This window comes from Phyllostomus discolor, chromosome 9 (genome assembly GCF_004126475.2).
Source record: "Phyllostomus discolor isolate MPI-MPIP mPhyDis1 chromosome 9, mPhyDis1.pri.v3, whole genome shotgun sequence".
Taxonomy (NCBI): Eukaryota; Metazoa; Chordata; class Mammalia; order Chiroptera; family Phyllostomidae; genus Phyllostomus; species Phyllostomus discolor.
The window spans coordinates 17,654,625-17,676,708 of record NC_040911.2 but is presented as its reverse complement, the minus strand read 5'-3'; the positions used below and the strand labels follow the sequence as shown (position 1 = coordinate 17,676,708).

At 44.7% G+C, this 22,084-nt stretch overlaps 1 protein-coding gene across 2 annotated transcripts in view; it reads right to left on the bottom strand.

Moving 5' to 3' along the window:
• The window catches only part of DYM (dymeclin), a 268,561-nt gene that overhangs the window by 130,680 nt on the left and 115,797 nt on the right, over positions 1–22,084 (bottom strand). For both annotated transcript variants that reach the window (XM_028524939.2, XM_028524938.2), the window contains exons 11-13: positions 20,750–20,875; positions 15,282–15,395; positions 14,234–14,328 (exon numbers count right to left, since the gene is read on the bottom strand). In XM_028524939.2, the coding sequence (XP_028380740.1) occupies positions 14,234–14,328; positions 15,282–15,395; positions 20,750–20,875 (335 nt within the window). The remainder of the gene's footprint in view (positions 1–14,233; positions 14,329–15,281; positions 15,396–20,749; positions 20,876–22,084) is intronic.

Genomic DNA, 22,084 nt, shown 5'->3' with positions numbered 1-22,084 from the left:
ATTGTTCCACTGTTCTTCATAGGGGACGTATCAATTTACACTCCTCCGTCACGTCTGAGAGCATCTATTTCCACATGGCCAAATATAACCATATTGTTCTGATCTGATAGGAGAAAAATGGCATCTCGGTGTAGTTTTAAGTTGTATTTTTCTTATTAGAGTGAAATTGAGCATTTTAAAATATATTTAAGGACCACTTGATACCCTTCCATGCAACTTTAGAAATTCTGAACTTTTTGTGAACACAGCATTTTTAGGCAAACTGGTTACTACCTGCAGGGTGTCTACCAGCAGCTGTGGGCCTGGCTTTTTTTCTCTTTTGAGAAAATGCCAGGGAAGTGCATGGCCAGGATTAGACTGTGGGGAAAAAACTGAGTCCCATTAGTTCCCCTCAGCCTAGCACAGGGCCTGGTGCACCTGAGGTATCCAATAAAATGTTTGCTTACAAGAAACAAAGGCCACTAAAGGATGTTTTCTTTGGAAGTTTATAGTGCAACAGCACCACCAAGGGGAGCTTTAGCTAAAGCATCTCTCCCACCCCACCCCCCATCCAATTTCCTCCTCCAGATCTCTAAGCCACAGCATATACATTAATCAAAGTGGAGACAGCGTGACTGCTGTATAAATGCCACTTCCAAACAATCTCTGAGCTCCACCCTCCAAATTCAACGCTGCCCCTAACCTCTCTTGTATGGAGCTGGGTCTGCCATTGTCAAGGTGAACATCCGGCACTCACTCTGCCACAGGATAACACAGCCCCACATTTTCTCAGCCCAAAGACAAGATCTGGCCAGTATCAGCCACTCAACCAGCAAGTACCGCAACACAGGCATTCGCAGGGCGGAACTCCACCCACTTACTGCAGGTAAAGACACCCTTACTGGAAAGTGGGCATCTCCTTCTGGACAAAAGGAACTGAATATAGGCAAAAGTCAGGAAAGAGAACTTTTATGTCACATGTAAATTAGACAAAAGAAAGAAAAATGCAAAGACAGCATTTGAATAGACCTGGCTGAATTTTCTATTTTGAAGAGAACTCTAGACATTTATCTTAAGCCTAGACTTTTAGAATGAATGTAGTTGTTCATCTCCCCACTATAATGGGTATTACTTTATGACGTAACTCAGCAGTCTTCTGACTGTCTTGAGGCAGCGAGTACGCACAGACGGCCACAAAGGGGCCAAGCCTCCCAGTGTTTCTGTCCTCTTGTGGTCCCTTCCTCGTGAACCTGGGCTGGGCCTGTGGCCTCCTTGTGACCAATAAAATGTGGTGAGGGCAACTTCTGGAACAGCTGGACGAGGTCATAAGAAACCTTACAGTCTCTGTCACTCTTGGATGCCCCTCCTGGGAGTGTCCCTCCTGGGAACTTGTGAGAAGATCAAGCTTCATGAACAGGTCACATGAAAAAAAAAAAAAACTAGGGGCTCCAGTCAACGCCCCAACAGCCCTCCCAGCTGACAGCTGACATCAACAGCCAGCCCTGAGCCTGGGTCCTATTGGACATCCAATCCCACTGCTGTCCGACTCCAGTCACGTAAGAGACCTCGAGTGAGCACCCTCAGGTAAGCGACCGATCCACGGCACGGCGAGGGAGCACTGTGAACTACTGGTTTAAGCCACTGAGTTTTGGGGAGTTTTGTTACACAGCAATTGACAACCAGAACAAACGTTTCATAGCCACACCCAGGCAAGACGAGCAACAAGCTTCCAAGACAATTTAGCACAGTAACACGCCCATCCTATGACTTTTAAAGATACAGGCCACGCGCTCGTATGGGGAATAAACACGATTTATATATTCTGTATATCCCCTTTCTCTTCCAACCTCTGATAACCATGTTCTCAATAAATATTTATTAAATGGAAGCATGAATAATACAAACACAGCTAGCTATTGATTACACTGATGGAAGGAAGTAAGGGTATAATTAATTCAGAAACAGCAGATATTTAAAGCACACGCAGTGGCCTGTGTGACACAGACACACTCACATCCGCTACGCCTCCCGCTCCCCGCGGCAGACACCAGAGCGGCTGTCCTGAGGCTCCTCACAGGGAGAAGGACCCCGGAGAACTCTCTAATATATGAGTTGTGCCTACAACACCAACTACAGAGGGAGTAAAACTGGGGACACCTAAAATACCTCCTAATTCACTTAAACATACTAATGAACACTTAATGGAAAATAACTTCTGTCTAAACAGAAACAAGAAGTGTCAGACAAGCAGCGTTATGATGTTCTGCCTCTGCAGATCGTTTCACTGTCTGGCGAACAGGAAGCAGACCCCCATTCCCGCTTCCCCAGGCGACCTTGTTTTAGCTGAAGCGCGAGAAGAAAATGCGGCCCACACGGTGTGTGCTCGGGAAAGCGGGAGAGACTCCGACGCCTGCTACAGAGAACTGCCGAGCTCCTCCGACAGCACAGTGCGACTCCGGGGTCATTTCTCAGACTGGTGAAACGTGGACTCGGAAACGACGACAAAAACCTTTTTGTTTGTTGCATTAAGATCCACTGACCTACTCTGTACTTCTGATGAATCTTTTCGCCCATGCCTAACTGTGCAACTTCATGCTTTGGTCACTTGAAAAATACTGGTTTTCTGAGTTACAAAGATCTTCCAAATGTTGACACACTTCATCACACACTATCCAAAAAACCAACACTTATTCCTGTCTTCATCAATCTCATCACAGAAGTCTTTAATTATTGGAACGCTGTCAAACTCATGATGTCAATACAAGGTTTTTAAAATTCTAATTTTTGCTTGTAAGTTGCAATTTTACTCTTGGCGACGAACACTAACTGTTGTTTTCTTTGAAGTGACGGGCGCTCGCTATTTTCAAGAACGCATCTGCCAAGCCGAAACCACCCCAGGTCGCCACTCTTCCATTCACATGAAGACGTGGCCAGTTGGCCTGTGAAAACCACACAGACCCTTTTCCCCAGGACAGTCCCTGCAGTGTAACGTGCAGGGGAAGTGCTTTCTTCAGACTTCCAATTTTATCCCACGAAATAGCCAAGACTTATTCAAAGGTAAAGATTTACTACAACTAATCACTTTGTTTCATCAAGAACATTTTTAATCAACGTGGATTTTTTTCACTGCAGGTGTATGGTTGTAGAAGATACACTGAGTGCTAGCACAATGGGGTGCCACTGCATGAACCTCTGCTAAGACACAAGCAATTCTGCCCCAAGTCTGCTTTGACAGCACTGGCGCAAGTGTCGGCACGGAGAAAACGACACGTGACGTCTCGCTACAGAAGCAGCGTGTGCCCTGTGAGGCCTCCGTGGCCTGCGGCCACGCTCAGAGCGCCTCTGCAGCCGCGTGACGCAAGGAAGACGACTGCAGAAACTCCACCGGGGCGTCCCACCTACTGGCGTTCTCTCCGGGCCACGCTGGGAGAAGAGGAGTTGTCTTGGGCCACACGTTAAGTACACAAACACTAACGAAAACTGATGAGCAAAAAAAAAAATGGTTTTAAGTAAATGTACGATTTTGTGTTGGGCCGCATTCACAGCCATCCTGGGCCGCATGCAGCCCGGGGGGTGCGGGCTGGGCCCCCCCGGAGTCCACACACCGCACGTCCCACTCGCTCATGACTGAGAATTTGAGTTTCCAGAGGCCGACACCTGTTTTTCCGTGTTCCACTGTTTACCAAAGTCAGGCCTGCCACAAAGAGAACAACACTTCCAGGCAAAGGTCACGATTAGATTCCAGTTCCGGCTGCTCTGACCCTGAATAAGTTTTATAGACTCTCTGAGCCGCAGTATTTTCCTGTAAAGACCGACATTCTACACCGCAGACAGGGCTGTCGTCACAGGGAAGGAAACGGCCTGCACATGACAATGACCGACAGGCGCTGCGGGGGCCCCAGTCACGGCCTGAACCGAGCCGGGGGCCGAGCGCCTCGGGACCGACCAGATGCTCACGTCCACATGGTGGATGACGTCTGCAACACTCGCTTTACTTTTCTCTCTACAACTTGCGGAAGGACCCAATCATAAGAACTTATCCATCTACACAACACAATTTCGACAGATGAAATGATGTCAGAAGTTGCTTCAAAATAACCCAGAGCAGGCAGGAAGAGGTGGAGATAAAAACAAAAATAAAGTTGGTCGTGAACTCATGTATCTGTTGAGGCGACATGATGGGAACCTGAGGTTCATTACACTATTCTCTTTAAATATGGTTTGAGTTTTACAAATTAAAAGTGAAAAAGGACCACTCATTTGAAAACCTTCTAACTGATACTTGAAAGTTTACTGACCCCAGTGGCTTTACTAATGTACAAACCCACAGGTTCAAGAAGTCACCTTCTGTGCTAGTAGTGAACTGTACCCCCCAACCACATCACACCACGCTTTCTTCACCCCTCCATCCCACTCCAACCAAACAGCCGACCCACTGTGCATCTTTAGCCAGACTAAATTTTTTTAAAGATTTTATTTATTTATTTATTTCTAGAGAGAGGGGAGGGGAGGGAGAAAGAGAGGGAGAGAAACATCAATGTGTGGGTGCCCCTTGCCCACCCCCTACTGAGCACCTGGCCCACAACCCAGGCATGTGCCCTGACTGGGAATCAAACCAGAGACCCTTTGGTTCACAGGCTGGCACTCGATCCACTGCGCCACACCAGTCAGGGGTACTCAGAGTAAGTTTTAAAGTAATTTGAGCATTCCAGTCATCTGACCACTACAATACAAATTGAAAAGAATTGAAATTGGACTAAGGTGAGCATGGTACATAGCTTTTTCAGTAGTTTTTATTTTAATAACTATTGATTTTCATCACCTTCTTGTGGGAGTTGAGTTAAATGATGTTAAGTTTTGTGATTTTTTTCTGTAAGGAGCCGAAACTATTCATACAAACAAAATCCAACCTGAGGCCTCTAAAGGAAGTTTAGGAAAGGGCTGGAAGCCAGACAGACGGAGAACAGGGCAGTCTCCCTTGTCGTCAATGCAAAAGGGAGTACCTGCTCGTGTTTCAAGGTACAACTCAGGCACATCTCTTCTCTGTCCTCAGCCTTTTGTGACAGGCCAGGCACCAGAATCACGGGAAACTGGCGGGGGCGGGGCGGGCGCCTCTTCTCTCCTGCTCCGGAAAGAACACTGTGCGAGGCTCTGGGTCTGCTCCCGCAACAGGGCGCACTCGGACGGTAACGTAACAACTCTGGGCTCCAGCATTTCCACACGCAAATGTGCAAGCTCGTCTTAGGTGATCTTTAACTGCCCTTCCAGACCTATAGTTTCATGATTTGTGTTTGAAACAGAAACATTCTGGTTACGTCAAAGCCACAAAGGAAAATCCTGAAGGGCTGTGTAGTGGCACTGATGCCGGAGCAGGAGAGGCACTAGGACACACGGACAAAGCAGAGACCGGGGGGGCCGTTCAACCCTTCACTCCTTCCAGGGTGCATCAATCCAGCTGGCAAGGGCGGTACAGAACTGAGAGCAGTGTCAACTGGCCACCTCAACGACAGAGTGGCATGTTTTTCCAGCTGGCCGTACAAGCGCACAACCAGGTAAAGACAATTCCTTCAGGCTGCTGCAGGTCTCACGAGCGGACGCACTCACAACTCTGCGTTCTGAACTATCTTTTCGTGAGTGCTGCAGAGGGAACACAGGGGGCAGGGACCGTGTCTCCCTCTAGGGCAGAGGGCAGTTTGCTCTCTCCGATACAGTAAAGATGTCTCAATGCAAAACAAAGGTTGGGCAGGTTTGCTTCGAGTCCACTCCGAGCGACTGGGGTTTCCTAAGCTCAGGGTTTCTCTCCTGTAACACGACCCACTGCACGCGCAGGCGCCAGCCGGCCCTCCTCACACCGCCCTGTGGGCATGAGGAACCACCGGAGAAAACGATGACACACTGGCTCCTACCGATGCTGTGAGTAATAAACCCCCTTTGTCTCTGACCCAGGAGCCTGAGTCTCCACCAGGACCCACAAACGGTGGCAGTCTCATTTGCTGGCTTGGACGTAGGGTACAAATCTCAGGCCCTTCACTGTTGTCAACATGAATGGGGCTTAATAATTCATGGCTATCTCTGTATAGTTAGAAATGTTCTATTGGAAACTTAAATTTTCAACTGGCAGCTGGCTTCAACTGGAAGCTAAATGCTCTTTAAATAATTTCTTAAGAAAAACACTAAACTAAAAAGCAAGTCATGTCAGGTTTTTCTAAAAAAAAAAAAAATTAGCTACCTTCAAAGTACCACTGGCTGTAGGAAGTGCAGGAAGCCAGAATTTTAAGGCAAAACATCCCTCCTTCCTTTCTTGGCTACTGCTACGCCAAGATCAAACACGGATCAGCAACGACCACAGGGAAACTGAAACTTTTTTACTGCCTATGCATTCAGCAAGAACAAGTTAATTCTAGCTTTAAAAAAATGAATCATATACGTTTAATAGAAGCACTTACACGGCGAAACCACTGCTCAGACCTCCTCCCAATCTAAAATAAAACATATTATTAATATTATTAACAACTCTCATTCTACATTCACTGAGGTCTTCACTTAGGGAACTGTTTGGGAAATAGAGGCAAACTGATGATCCTTTTGGCAAGGGATCGGCATCTAGGAGTATTAACACCAAGAAGTATTTTGTAGAGATGTTACCCAGGTTTATTTTTAGATTAAATTATTTCAGAAATGTTATAACACTGTAACAGGAAAGAAACAGACTGTGAAGGACTGTACAAGCCACTGTTCACTCTTGGAACACGCACATGAAATAAGCACCCTACATCGTTTTAGGGATGGGAAACAGACGTTAACTTACCCAGATTTTGTAAAGAGACTAAACTGTTTATTTGTTACAATGCTTAGTGTCAGACAATCCCTTCCCTAGGAAACAAGTTCATGACGATAATGATATTAGATAATAAGGTTGAGACGAAAGTGTTAAAAAAGTAAAAGTAACATGACTACAACTAACACTTAATTTCTAGATATAAAGATCGAGGTTAGTCTCAAATTTGAATGTAAAAAATCTCAAATTAAAGAGTGCTTCTCAGTGGCAGACATATAGCAAAAGTCCAGTAAGTATTCACTGAATTTCTAAAATACTAACATCAAGCATTGGATGTAAGACAGATATCAGAGTTCAGGGCTGAAAGAGATACAGTTCTCGTCCTCTTTTCCACGTTCGTTTCCCAGGAAAACATCTACACACCATGCACTACCACACCTGAACCCACCCACAGCTCTGTCAGGTAGCCAGTTTAAGGCAGGGGGATGTGAAGCCGTTCGGACTTCCCCACTACACCTTTAGGGGCTTCCCTTGGAACGAGGGGCAGGGGCCATGGCCATGGGCTTGGCCCCCTTAGACCGTACGGGACCACCCCTCGGAGAAAACCCTCAGGAGTTAAAGCCCACGGTCCCACGGCAGACGAGTTACTCTTGGAAGTAAAGCTCTGCCATTCCCGCTGTGACAGCGCAGTGGCTTTTAACCAGGACGAGCCTGGAACAGCCACGTACTGGCTGTGAAACACCAACACCCGAAACAGAGTAAACCTCCCGCCTTTTATCAGTTTTAAATGCAGCAAAATAGAGACAAGTGGTGAGACAACAAGGTGACAGGTATGAATTTATCATTAAATGGACCTTATTTTTAACATAAGAAAGTACTCAAATATCATAACCAAGAGAAATAACCAGGTATCTTACTATATTACATATTTGAATATTTTATATCATGTAACATAAATTTATCTCAACTACAAACAGGTCATTTTGCTTCTTGATATTTTCTTGTTTGTTCTCACTTTAGTATTTGGTTAAAAAGCCCCCAAAAACTCAATCCATGTAAACTTAATTCAGTGAGGACAGAAGTACGGAAGCCTGATGAGGCAGGCTCATACTAGAAAGGATTATTAAAAACAAACTATGTTTCTTTGATTCCACGGGCCATTCTAAAAGAGGTACAGGGTCCAGCACAAATAATGCTCCTTCTTTACTACAAAAACTTTTAATTCTGTAACATAACAATATCCCACTCGAGCACACCCTGTGACGTTTTAGGTGAAATGTCCAAATTAAACATGTAAGTTATTACACCAGTATTATCGCCCTACCAGCTACACTCAAGCAGGCCATACTACTGCCAGACCCTGTATATTTGTCCTAAATAGAGGTGCTAACTACCCAGAGTTAAATATCAAACCTATGTTTCTGTAGTCTTCAGAAAAATGCCGGGTGACTAAAATGTGTCTCGTCACATGTGCAGAGCAGAACGAGGACACTGACAAAGAACTGCCAGCCTGGGGCAAGACGAAGTGCACAGCAGTGACCTGGTGAAAATCTACAGTGTACGTCGTCACTAGTGGTGACTGTTAACGCTAGAAAAGGTGAAAGTACAGACCATGGATTGTGCCCTGACCAGTGTGGCTCAGGTGGTTGGGCATAGTCTCTCCCAAAGCAAAAGGTCACAGGTTCGATTCCTAGTGAGAGCACATGACTGGGTTGCAGGTCCAGCCCAATCAGGGTGCACATGAGAGTCAATGGGTCGATGTTTCTCTCCCTCTCTTTTTCCCTCACTCCCCTCTCTAAAAATAAATAAAAAATTCTAAATATTTTAAAAATTAATCATGGATTGAAGAACTTTTAAATTCTTAAGTTACATAATTGAATTTTAGAAAAAAACTACACTTATAGTTTCATTAAAAATGTTTTATATTATTTTATTCTCAAGAAGTTTGAAAAACCAGGAGGCTTCCAATAGTGTCTTACATTGTTATCAACCTCACTAGCTTCAAAAAGTAGCAGGTATCTGCGAAACACAGCCAGAGATGAATCAACTTAAGTGAAGTCTCAGAACCACAGGTCCAGAACTAAACTTAAAACCCCAGAGGCCAGCCCATCCTAGAAGAATAAATCACTAAGTAGTGTATTTATTAAAAGTCTGTTGTGTGCTGAGAGCCACTCTGGAAAGTAATGTAGCAATGTAAGGTAAGTTTTCTATCTCTAGTAATTACTACTTTGCTGGAACAAGACTTGTGATTTCAGGCCAGTGTGTCACAAGGTCACGATTCTGACGTTCTCTCTCTCACGTCCACCTCCAAGAGAAACCAGGTCACCACGGCCATATTTTCTCACACGTGACTTTCTCCTTTCCTGGCCCGTCCTGCTGCTCCCGCCCCAGGAGCCAGCCCTGGGCCAGAATGACAGAGACCCAGGGGCTGCCACTAAGAGGTGACTGGGTCCGTTGGGTTCTTTCTCTTCCTGGTCTGAGTAGGAAGAAAATAGGATGTGACTGTGCTAGCAGCAGCTGGGTGTAAAGTCAGAAGGCCTAGCGGCCGGGGGTGCGGGCCTTCACCACTGCTGGTTCACGACAAAACGGAACAGAGAGGTGGAAACTGGTGGGAAAAGCCTACAAAAGAAGAGGTGACGCCAGGAACTGGCTCAGCCTTCTCACTCCAGACCACACCCAGACACAGGAGCGTAGGCTGGAAGCGCGGGAACTGGGGCGGTGCAGTCTGGACAGAGGAGCAGCAGGTGCGAGTCAGGTAGTGACTGCAGATGAGAGGGGAGGGTGGGGCCCAGAGCACGTGGCCCCCGGGTTCCCCGCCTCGGCACCACTGACACTCTGCAGTGGGCCACTCTCTGTGGTCCTGGGCGTTACAGGATATCTAGGAATGTCCCTGGCCTCTACCTGCTAGAATTCTGCAGCAACCTCCTCCCCTGCTGCAGTAATAACAAAAACAACATAAAAAACCTTACTCCAGACATCGCCAACACCCTCTAGAGACAAAAGTACCACAGCTGAGAGCTACTGATCCAAGCAGGTTGAATTTTAACCTGCTAGCAAAGGGAAGCCATTGAATGATTTTAAGCGTAGGGAGCAGTATGATCAGATATGCTTTTCAGAAGAACATGATAGTGTGGAGGTCAACTGTGGAGGGCCACGCAGGGAGGCAAAAGGGCCACAGAGACAAATGGCACAGTTTAGGTGACATGAACCAAGGCAGCAACAGGAGACACAGAAAAGAGAGTATGAATGCAAATTACACGGTAGTATTAGCGAGAATCCCTGGGCACAATCAGATACAGAATTGAGGAGAAAGTAGAAATGGTAGATTACTTGGCTTCTGGCTTGGTGATTTAGGTGGCTGCAGTAATAATAATGGCCACTACTTAGGAGAGGAAATTTAAACAGAAGAGCAGGTTGAAAAATGAGTGTAGTTTTAAACAGAATACAAGTGTGAGGTGCCTGTGGGGTGCGCAGGTAGTGAGGTCAGCAGAGATCGGGTTCAGCTACCCAGCATTCATAGCACACGTTATGTGCCAGGCCTTTACAAGCATCACCTCGCTTACTCTGCACCATGTCCATGCAGATGAGACGGCAGCCACGGTCACCCAGCCTCACAGAGGGGAAAACTGCCACACAGAGAGGTAAAGTAACTTCTCTAAGATGCCACAGCTAGTACATTTTAAAGCTGGTATCCCAAATGTAGCCTGTGCTCTGAGTCACTATACCGCACTGCCTGCCTCCAAAAACAAAGAGAAGGATGAGGATTATAAATGTAGATCTGGGTGGTTTCCCATATACGAGTGCAGAGACGGTGAAGTCAGAGGCATATATGGGAACTCCCAGGGAAAAGGGGCAGAAAGAAAAGAAAACCATCTAAGATCTGTTAAGCGGAATGCGAGGGAGGAGCCAGAGGAAGGAGCTAGTGCGGGGAGAACAGGAGAGCCAATAGGAGGCGCCCTAAGGGCAGGAAGTAATGATATCCTCCTCGTAACCCACACCAATCCCTCACATACAGTCTACTTTTTATAAATGCTTTTAATTGAATTAATAGGCCTAGTCTCAAACAATGATTTCACATATCCATGCTTAGAGCATATTCAAAGTCTTCACAGATGAGGAATGCTGAAATCGTGTTTGTGACTCTTCTAGAAGACATGTTGTCATTAAATATGAAATAGTAGCTCAGACACCACATGAAATCATTCCTTACATTCATGTCTGGCTAAGAAGGGTTTTAAAAGCTTCATTCATATCCTATTTTCACAGCAATGAAATATGTCACTCTGTTTTGCATTGTTAAAGATCACGTGGTTTTGTGACTGACAGATACAAAACTGTATGTATAGTCTCTTCCTAAAGAGGATCTGGGAAACGTGTATATGCAAACTGATCGCTTGAAGGAGCCACCAGAGCATCTGGTGAACCCTGAGTTGTACGGCTGTCGTGAATCTTCTGTGCGTCTAAACAGGGTTTGCTACGCACTCCTTTGTCGTCCTTCACAATTCTATGCCCTAAACACAAACTGCAAAATGAGTTCCCTCAAGATACAAAAAGCTGGGCCCCACTTCCAATTTGAGACAAATGTTTTCTAAGGGAATAAATCTTGATTTCCAGGCCTGAATTCAAATTGCTTCCCAACCCTCAATGTGTGCACAAATCACATGGGGATCTTGTTGAGATGAAGACTCAGATGCGGCAGGTTTCGTGAAGCTGGGCTGACCCTCTGCACGTCTAAGGAGAAGTCACCCCCCTGGATGATGGGGACGCTCTGGTCCACACTGGCTACTCAACTGCGGCCCCCGGCCCAGAGGCACTGGTGGCACCCGGGGACATATCGGAACTGCACATCCCCTTGGCATGACAAACAGAGCATGCTCGTCATCTCTGTTGAAACTGATGGCTCTACAAGTTTCCATTAAATTACTTCTTTTAAAGTCCATTTACAATTCATTCATTCACATTTTCTTTTGTTGTTGTTGCTGTTCATGAAAAGTATACCTTGTTCCCCCTGTTGCTGTATTGTCCTAAACCGCGGCTCTGACAGTGAAGGCCCTCCACGAGAAGGCCCAGGGGCTCGTCAGGGTTTCCCTCCTGTGACCCTGCACAGACCCACGACCCGCCGACCCACCGACCGACGGGAGGGGTCAGGTTCTCCGCTAACTGAAACCAGGCTCCCTCACCACGCCCCCCCCTGTGTGCTTGGGGTTGTTGTGGTGGATGCCTCCCTCTCTCAGGCTAGTCCCTCCAGCCCTCTCTCTGTCTGCCTCGCCTACCTTCTCAATTAGATGGGAGCTCGCTATTCTCTGAGCCAACCACTCGCCCTCACCGTAGGAGGTCATTCTAACATTTGTGACATTCTGCTGTACATTATATATGTTTGGCCTTGTCACATCTCTGTTAGTGAAGTGCAAGCTACTTGAGGGCAGACATTGTTATAACTAATTTTGATACTCCCTGTTTAACACAGTTCCTTATTAAATAATATTAAATAAAGCTCCTTTAAAATGAAGTAAAGCACTACTCCTTATTGATGATGTGATCAAAATATTCCCAAATCAGAATCTAAATTATGTTTTTTATTTCTCCAAGTATGACTGGTTTTCTACTTTCATCATCACATACAGAAAACGGCGCACAGTGCTTTATTTGCATTTTTTCCAACTCTTATACCTAGAAAATTTTTATTTAATCTTGCTTGATACATTTTATAAGAACTTAAGTTCTGAACCAGTTCATCTGGCACTTTCATACTGAACAGGCCAAATGTTCACAAATCAGCTGAAAATTAATTTATAATGAAATCTTCACAAAACCATTATCAAACTCCACATACACACAAAGAAAAACAGACCAGAAAGCAGCACAGGTATCATTAAACCTGTCACGCAGAAATGAAGCATGGTGACAAAGGCTGAGTTGTAGAAACACGTGGAGGAATCTGCAGTGTGAGGAGACACTACGTTTACTCTAACTTGGGAAGCTACCATTGGTCTGAAGTCATTCAAGTGAACCGCCTCCTAAGTTCAAACCCCAGGCCTAGACTGTATGTTAGTTATTATTAATATATTATGTTTTAAAGTATTATAAAGTATTATAATGTCTTCATACATTATGTTGGATTCTTTTAGTTTAATCTAGCAAAAAATATCCTCTGCTATCTTCTGAGTACAAATAAACAGACAAAGACCGTACGTTAATTCTGAGTGATTGCTAAGGATGAGCCTGGATCAATAAATGTCTCTACCCAGGCGACAAAGGGTAAGATCAGACTTTAAAGTAATGTGAGTTGTGAACACCACCAATGACCGGAACATAAAAACTAGTCATCAAAACTGCACTGGCCGAAAAGCAAGAATGAGGGAAACAATCTGACTTGACGGACATCTAACCAATGTCCCACTTGACAGCCACTGGTACCATGCTCAGCGTCCTGCCTGAAGATCAAAGAGTCCCCACATATGTTACACACCTCTGCAGAAGATATTCATTCGTCACTTGTTAATCAGCTTTCCTACCCGTAAAGAGCATGTCTTTGGCCAAGGGGGAGGGGAGACAGAGGAATTTCTGGTGATATTGTGGCAGGCAGAAAAAGAGCTCCCCCCAAAACAGCTACCTCCTAATGCTCCGAACCTGTGACTGTGTTACCTGACAGGGCAGAGGGGCTTTGCGGTCATGATTCCGTTAAGGACCTTGAGAGGGGCAGGTTGGCGTGGATTATCTGCATGGGGCCAAGGCAATCACAAGAACCCTCAAAGTGGAAGAGGGAACGAGAAGAGGAGGTGGGAGGAGGATGCAACAACCCACTGCCGCTGGCCTGGGAAAGGGAGGAAGGGGCCGCGCGCCCCCAAATGGCAGCCAGCTTCCGGCAGCTGGAAAGGGCAAGGACACAGAGTCTCTCCAGAGCGTCCAGGAAGGGTGGCAGCCTGCTGATGCCTTGATGCCAGCCCGGTGAGGCCCCTGTTGAACCTCTAACCTACAGAACTACATAATACCTGTGTTCTTTTAAGGCACTAACTTGTGGCAGCTATAGAAAACTAATATGGTATAAAAAGAAACTAACATAATACAAAAACTCATATAGTATAACTAATATGCTATAGAAAGAATTCTCTAAAACAAACACAGGTAACTCCTCAGAAGGGTAGTATAATGTTCTATAAAATGTTCAACAAATGTTAATTAAAACTTAGCTTGTATTACTAAGAAATATACCTGTTCCTCTGTAAGATTCTAATATGCAAAGCTTAAAACCAGATCTATAAAAATACTGAAAGAAAATACAATTAATTTTGATCGAGAAGTTCGGCTAGAAAACAAAGGAGAACAAGGTCTTTTCAACCCAAACAAGGCGATATAAATTAAGTAGGAACACCTGACACTCCTTACAGATCACCTTTACAAGGGACCACCGTGATATCTGTTCCAATGGGCCGGTCGGGCGGCAAGGGCAGGGTCTGGTCCCCAGCTCGCATTTACCTGATGATCCTCTGGGCCGCGTACTGGTGGAGGGCGCGGAACTGCGCCGACATGTTCGCCAGGGCGGCCAGGCAGTTGGTGTGGAGGTACTTGTCCTGCCAGAGAACAGCGGGTGGAAAGCATTCATCGAGTCTCCTCTGCATTTTAAACACGGTTCATTAGAAGCAAATGTAAACTCGATTGTCATTGATTTTGGAAAGCTCAGGTCCCTTTTCTCTGATTCCCAAAGTCGATAAAGCTCTGAGAGTTCAAAGATTTTTCACCACCCGTGTGGAAGCAACATCTGGCACAAGAGAGCGTGATGCTATTTACGGCCTTCATTATCCCTGCCCTGGTGAATACTGAAGTATTTCGCTGCAGAAATATTAATGTTTAATTACAGTGTGCTGCTCCGGAACCTAATGGTTACGTACAGTGTAAGCATATGCACTATAATTACCTTTCTAAAATCAAAACAGTCTCCTTTCGAAAACACATCGGGTTCCTAGAGTTTCGAATCAAAGACTGTGGACGTGAACCTGTGTTAGCCCCGCAGAAGGAAAGGACTGAAAACAGGCAGTAAACCTGACCACTGCGCTGAGTTATGAACTCTGCACATGGCTTCTCTATCGACTGGAACTGAAATTTGCTCCCAGGTACTGCAAATACAATCCAGTTGAAATTTTTCTTTTACTCTTTAAAGTACTCTCTTTCCCAACTGAATTCATTTTTTCTTGTGCTCTTATCTTCCAAAGCTGTTGTTGCTTTTCAAAGGCAAATCCGTTTTACTGGTCCAGCACAGAAGACAGCATCTTTCACCTAAATGCGCTCCATGGCCTGTTTTCAATTTCATGAAAATTTCTCTAATCATACAATCTACGAAATATAAAGAAACAGGCACTATATGCAGTACCTTAGGATCATGTAGTACAGTGACTGTACGCTGGTCTGTACTTCTCTACCGTATTTCATGAGAATGCTGGCACTCTAAATATTGAGACTGCTTGAAACTACAGTCTTAATCATTCTGTACGCATAAAGATAAAAAAAGTAGCGATGGAATACTTACCCTTGTCCTTGTCATGTTGTACTGAATGGTTCTTATTACGACCAGTATCAGGAGACTCCCCAGTGAAATTTCTGTTAACACCCGCTCTGAATACCAAGTAATATTTTTTAATATCTGTAACGGGGGAGATAAGTAAATGTGACTGATTGGGGAAAAAGGGTTGTTCACGTCTCTGACTTCACAGAGTGGCCGCGCTATGAGGCAAACAGCATGCAAAAGTGCATTGTGAGACTCTCAGTTCAAGACAGCCGAACTGTGTGGATGTGCTGACTGCTCCCTCCTTCTTAAATATACAAGAAGAAACCTAGGTCTGAAGAGAGGAGGACAGTCTCCCTTCTAGCAGACAGAAGGGAGGTGTGGCGCACAGGACAGGAGTGACAGGACAATCAGCAGTCTGGAAGCAAATACAAGAAAACCAAGGAGCTTCTTGAAAAGCGGAGCTGTCCCCACAACCACAAAAAGCCTCCGCGCTGCATTCAGGAAAAGGTCAAGAATGCAAATGGCCACGATCTTCAAGACGTGCCTGTGTTCCTTTCTGACTACTCAGAGCAGGCAGCTCCCCCCAAGCCTCAGTAAGCAGAACTGTCTTCTAACTTGAGCTGGCACAGCCCCACTGGAGACCTGCGACAGGGGTATCAGAGAGAGACACAGAGAGAGAGAGAGAGAGACACAGAGAGAGAGGGGGGAGAGAGGGGGAGAGAGAGAGACAGACAGACAAAGAAGCGGGCAGCACAGCAGCCAGGTCTGGGCTGCCACACAAGGGAGGCAAAATGCAGCACAACCGACAGGCTCAGCTGAGCACTGGAATTCCCTGATGTTTTCTTCTGTTTAAGACACCGCTACTCCCTTTCTCCTTGACCCAGGGAGGCAATGTGCCATGTACTTCCCCATCCGCGCCTGACAAAGAAAGACTTCCGGGCTGACTCCTGCCTTCTCCAGGGAGAGGACACGCCCTCTGCGGAGCACCAAAGACCCCCATCACTCACTCACTCACTCTCATCTGTGAGGGAGGTCCCCCCACCATTCAAAAGAAATGAGTCCGCCCTTTCAGTGATAACTGTGGAGGGACAACAAAAAGCCACAAGGGAGGTAGGAAAATTCAGTAATCTAAAAGAGAGCTGTGCTACATCAGGTCAAGCCTCTGTTCTAATTACTGATGTATATGAAATACTGAGGGTTGAAGTACATGTTAAATAACAGGAGGATATGATAAGCCAAAGCCAAATGGAGAAAACTCTACTAAACAAATAACCCAGTTTCTACAACAAGTAAATGGTCTATAAAAGGTGGGAAAGGGAGAAACGACCGTAGATGAAAAAGCATCTTTGGAACTAAATACAGTAACTGGACTTTGGAGATTGATTTGAACCAACCAACTCAAAATGACCTTAAGGATAACTGGAGAAAATGAATTAAGTATTAGTAAGTATAAAAAATTATTTTATTGGATGTGATAATGGTATAATGGTTATGTATTTTTTAAGTTCATTCTTATTAAAGTGACATAATGAAATATTTACAAATTAAGTTAACCTGTATATATGTAATTTATAAGATTTTTCAAAGAGATTTTAGCCAAAATATAAAAGGCAGTGAGGGCAGGGTAGGAAGATAAAATAAACGCAGAAGAGCGTTTACGACGAGTCCATGGTGACTCGTGATGGTCTTTTTTTCTAATTATGTTAACATTTAATGTGTTCATGGTAAAAAGTTTACCAAGTAAATAATGTGAAACTGAACACGTGGAACAGGCTCCCTAATTAAACAAATAATTTAGGAATCTGGAAAAATTTTAATTCTAATTAGTGTATTGGATGAGACTGGACAGAATACTTGACCCATAAAATCAGCACAAGCTACTAGGAGTAAGGAGAGTCACAAAATGAAGAAAAGCTGAGAAAAATTAGAACTATGGTAGAGAGAGAGAGAATTAGCAGGATGGGCATTACGGAAAACTGAATTTGTGATTTGACAGATTCAATTTAGAATTTCTCTTAGATAATAGCAATAAAAGCAAAAAGACAAAGTATAAGAGAAAAGTAGATATCTAATATCTAAACTAAAGTGACAGACTAAAAGGAAAAAAATAGTAACAGGAGAAAATCTCTTCAAGAGAAAGAAAAACTTTCAATATTCTTAGCAAAAATATTGAAGAAAACACCAAAGTATATTGTGGTAAAATTTCTGAATTCACAGCATATGAAAAAATCCTATTGGCTTCCAGAAAGAAGAAACGTGTTTTCGCCAAAAGAGAGAGAGAGAAGCAGTTTAACGTTAAGCAGCTTCTCATCCTGAGCACGATGCACCTGAAGGACAAGAGAACAACGCCCATCGGTTTTAAAGGAAGAGATCACGACTCCGGAATTCCACCCCGAGAGAAGCTACCACTTGAATATGCGGTAAAATAAAGCCTGAAGCGTGCAAAGACTTAGCACGAACCACCCACGCACCAATTCTGGGGGGGAAAGTGCTTGGCTGTCCCTCCCTTGCCACCATAGCAACAACAAAAACTAACCGCCAGAGAATTCAGGAGAAGGAAACTATGGACTACCAAACAACAATAAACAACCCCCCCCCCCAAAAGCCACAATTATAATCCATAAAAATATAATTAACTCTGAATACTATAGTTATACCTTAAGGCCTTCAATAAAGACCAATAAAAATAGACACTGTCTAGTAATTCTGCCAGCCCCCGGAGTTCCCAATGATCCTAGGAAGGAGACGGGGACACGGCAACAGGCAAGCATGACAAAGGAGCAGTGTGTTCAGCTCCACGCAAGTGCACGCCACGCCTCCACAGTCAATTTCTACTCAGGTCAACTCAGGTCACCTGACACCCCCACCACAAATGACCCACCCCCAGCCTTTTCTGCAGTCTTAACTTGGAGGCTGCCATGTGGCAAAAGCCCTCTAAACAGTAGTTGTCTATTGCTTGAAAAGTAAAAAATGTAAAATTTTAAGCATTTCCATTTATTCGTGACTAGTAAAAGTTTTCTGTGTGGCTGCTTCTTGTTTTGTGTTTTTGCTGCTGTCCCTGCAGATAAAACCCCGAGGACCCGGTGGAGCCCCAGGGTGTCGTCCACCCCACTCTTGTCCTTTCTTCCTCTCTGGGTGCAGTCAGCACCCTGCCTGTCTCACTCTGCACGCTGTACACATTCTCAGTGTTGTGAGCAGCGCTGTGCGTAATGAGTAATGAGCACACCCTCTCTGTGCAAATGCACAGGTCTTCCTAGATAAACCTGGAGTGAAACTGCTGAGGGGTGGGGTATTCACAGCTTCAGTTTAACTAGTATCTCTTAAAGCTAAACACACACCTATCTTGTGACCAAGCAACCCTACTCCTAGGAATACACTCAAGAGAATGAGGGCATATGCCCACTCAAATACATGTTCAAAAGTGTGCAGCAGCTTTATCAAAAATAGCCCCAAACTGGAAAAAAAACCAAAATCCACCAACAAGAGAATGGATAAATACATTGTGGTATATTCAGTCAATGGAGTCGCATATTGTAACAAAGAACAAACGAATGACTTAACACCACAGGCATATTTCAAAAACACCGTGTTGAGTCAAGAAGCCAGTGCAAGGGAAGACACTGTAAATCAAGGAGAGCTAATGTGGCGGAGCGAAGCCCGAGCAGCAGGGAAGCGGCTGGCCAGGGTCCGGACCAGCGAAGGGCACAGCGAGTCTTCCGTGTGCAAGAAACGCTCAATGACTTGATCTGGGTGGAGTAACACAAGTATACGCATCTGTATGCAAAAACTCCTGTGTCACACCTTTGAAATTTGCACGCTTTCTATTTTATACTTCAATTTTTAAATGTTTTTTTTAAATCATACTGGTTTTTCATTCTTTATCAAAGGAGAAGTAAATGCTACATTAAAAATTTTGAGTAAACCAGTACAAATATTTTCTCTTCGGTGGAACTTTAAATACAAGAATCGAGAAATCCGTATATTTTATCTTCTTTCTATAGTGTCAAGATTCCTTAAATCTTAGTTGAAATGATAGTCAGCTACATCAGAGGCAAAGAAAAGTCTGAATGGAACATCAGAGAAAGGTAAGATGACAGGAAAGCCCCACTGAAGACTTGAAGAAAATGTTCGCACCCCATGAACAGTGAAACCCCTGGCCCCACCTCTCATTACCCCCACATCGAGGAGACTGGAAGAGTCCCCTCTGAGAAACTGACCAGCCCGAAAGGAGAGGCTACACAGAAATTGACTACATAGAGCAAGTTACAGTGAGTAAGTTCTGCCCACACACAGAACTTCCAATCAACTTTAGTGCCTTACTCCTAAATAAGAACAGGTGAGCAAGGATCACCAGGCGTTTGAGGAAAGCCTTCAGTGGGGACTGAGAGAGGAGTCAAGAAGAAAGGAGGACTGAGAAAATACCCAAAATGCTGTAACAGAGTTATAGGGGATTCTCAGTTTGGCCGAAGTACTGGGGTTGGAGGAAGGAAGAGAGAGTCTATGAGCTGGGGGGTGGCGTGGGGGGTGGGAGGGGCAGGGTGTGTCCTGGGTATCCAGAGAGAACACGCCTCTGAGCAGGAAAAAGAGCCAATGACATCTCCCACCTTAGGAATAGTCAATGTCCAAATCTTAAAGATCCAAAAACACAGTGTAAGCGTTTATTAACATGAACAGGGCCGAAAGTTGGAATTAGGAATAGGAGAGACGGGGGTGGGCTACTTTTCACTAACACCTAGTACGTCCACACAAACTGCCAGTTATGCAAATAGGGACTGGACGTGCAGCACAGCGTAGGAAACACAGCTGACAATGCTGTAATAACTGTGTGGTGCTGGGGGCTCCAGTCTCATTGTGACGATCGCTTTGTAATGTTTTTAAGTGTCTAATCACTATGTTGCACACGGGAAAATCATATAATATTATACGTCAATAATAATTGAAAAATAAAATTTAAAAAAACCTACTACTTCTCTATAAGTTTTAACACTATGTCCATATATACTTTGGCACAAAGAAAATACCAAAAAGGAAGATAAAATCAGTTTGAGAATGGAACTCACTAGCGAGACTAAAATTTAAGGAGCAAAATTATATTATGCTTTTAAAATATAAAACAATTGATTTTTTAGTTTTCTTCCCTTTGTTCCCTATTCTTTCACTTATTCTGTATACAGGAAGCAAGCCTGTTAGACAATTTCTGCTTCAACTAAAAAGTGGAAATGAAATAGAGAAGAAAAATGAACCCAGTGGCAGCAAACACATTTGCGTCAATTACTAAAGAAACCATTTTAAGAGTGTTTTTAATAGTGCTTAATAGCCATTCAGGAAAAAAACCCACCACTTCATACATGGTTCATAAACCATTTCTGAGTCGAGTGCTGGCAGAAGCAGCTAGCAGGAGAAGCACGAAGAAATGCTGAGGCCACAGTGAGTCTTGCATGGAGGGACACGCCTACTGTGTAACTCCAATCAAAGTAACGGGAACTCACCACTTCGTGAATGGATCTATTGAAGCCGTCATCTTCTGTAAGGATCAACAATATTATAAGGGCCATATACACGTGGTGTGAATTTCTTTCTTCAACATGATACAGGATCTCAAGAATTGGTAAAACCTAGGGAATACAAATTGTAATTTACTACTTCTATTACTTCATTACGAGACCAATGTCTTAAACCGTTACACCCTCACTGCCCACCCCTTGCTTTAACTCCACGGTTACCAGCCAGCCCCTGACCGGAAGTACTTCCCGTGTGCAGAGCGAAGGCCCCGGTGGAGGGAAGCACCTCCCTCCATGCCGGGCTCACAGTCAACCCCTGACTCTGAGCAGCGGCAGCCCTGCCTCCGGCCTAGCAGAGACCTACACACAGCCAAGTATTTGCAGGAACCCTGTCCTGTGTCCAACATGACCTTCTTAATAGCAAAGACTGCAAAATAAAAGAATTGGCAACAAGGACAAAATCAGATCAGCCCAGTCAGCGTTCCATCCATAGCATATTTTCTAATCATAGCTTCGACAAACATTTATTACAGAAGAAAGGTAAAAGGACAGATAAAGAGACACCAGTAAGACATTACCAAAGTAATCTATGCAAGAAATTGAAAAACAAAAATCCCCAAACAAGTAAGGAAACCCTACCTGACCTTCCCAAGCACAACCAAAGCCTTTGAACTTTTCGCTGTTGCATATCATATACAGACACCTGCCCTCAGCATCCTCATACATACCAACATCTTACCACGGAACTTTCCAGAACAGGTGATGTCACACGAGTTCTGCTTATTGCTATCATTTCCCTTAGGACACATCATGTTAAGATTTGTCTCTGTGCTCACGCCCACCCACCGGTGCGCAGCCTCCTTGTCACAAGTTTGCACTCACATCCGAGGTTCACTGTTACACCCGGTCCTGCTGTGGGAGCCACTGTTCTCCACAACAGCCGGTGTGGAGACAGGCTCTCTCGCTGTGTTTGTCCTTCCTGTCACTTTGACATGGAAAATGGATTTTACCCTCTTTAAATGAATTTTAACATTCCCTATTACTCAGTGTATGATGTTTAACACTAAAAAAGAGGCTACCAAATATCTCGTGAATCCTGCCATCACCCTGTAAAAATTATGGTGCAGAGGGGACATTCCTTTCGCTGCCCGCAGTGGGTGGCTGTCACAGACCACCTACAGGACAGGGACGCTGGCAGCGCTGCTGTGCCCTCCCACTCTGCGATGCCACCACGTCTCCATGCTTTGTCTCCCACACAGTCACACTCGGACCTCTGTGTCTGGTGACATCTCCCATCCATTTCTAAGCCACCACTGTCGTGGC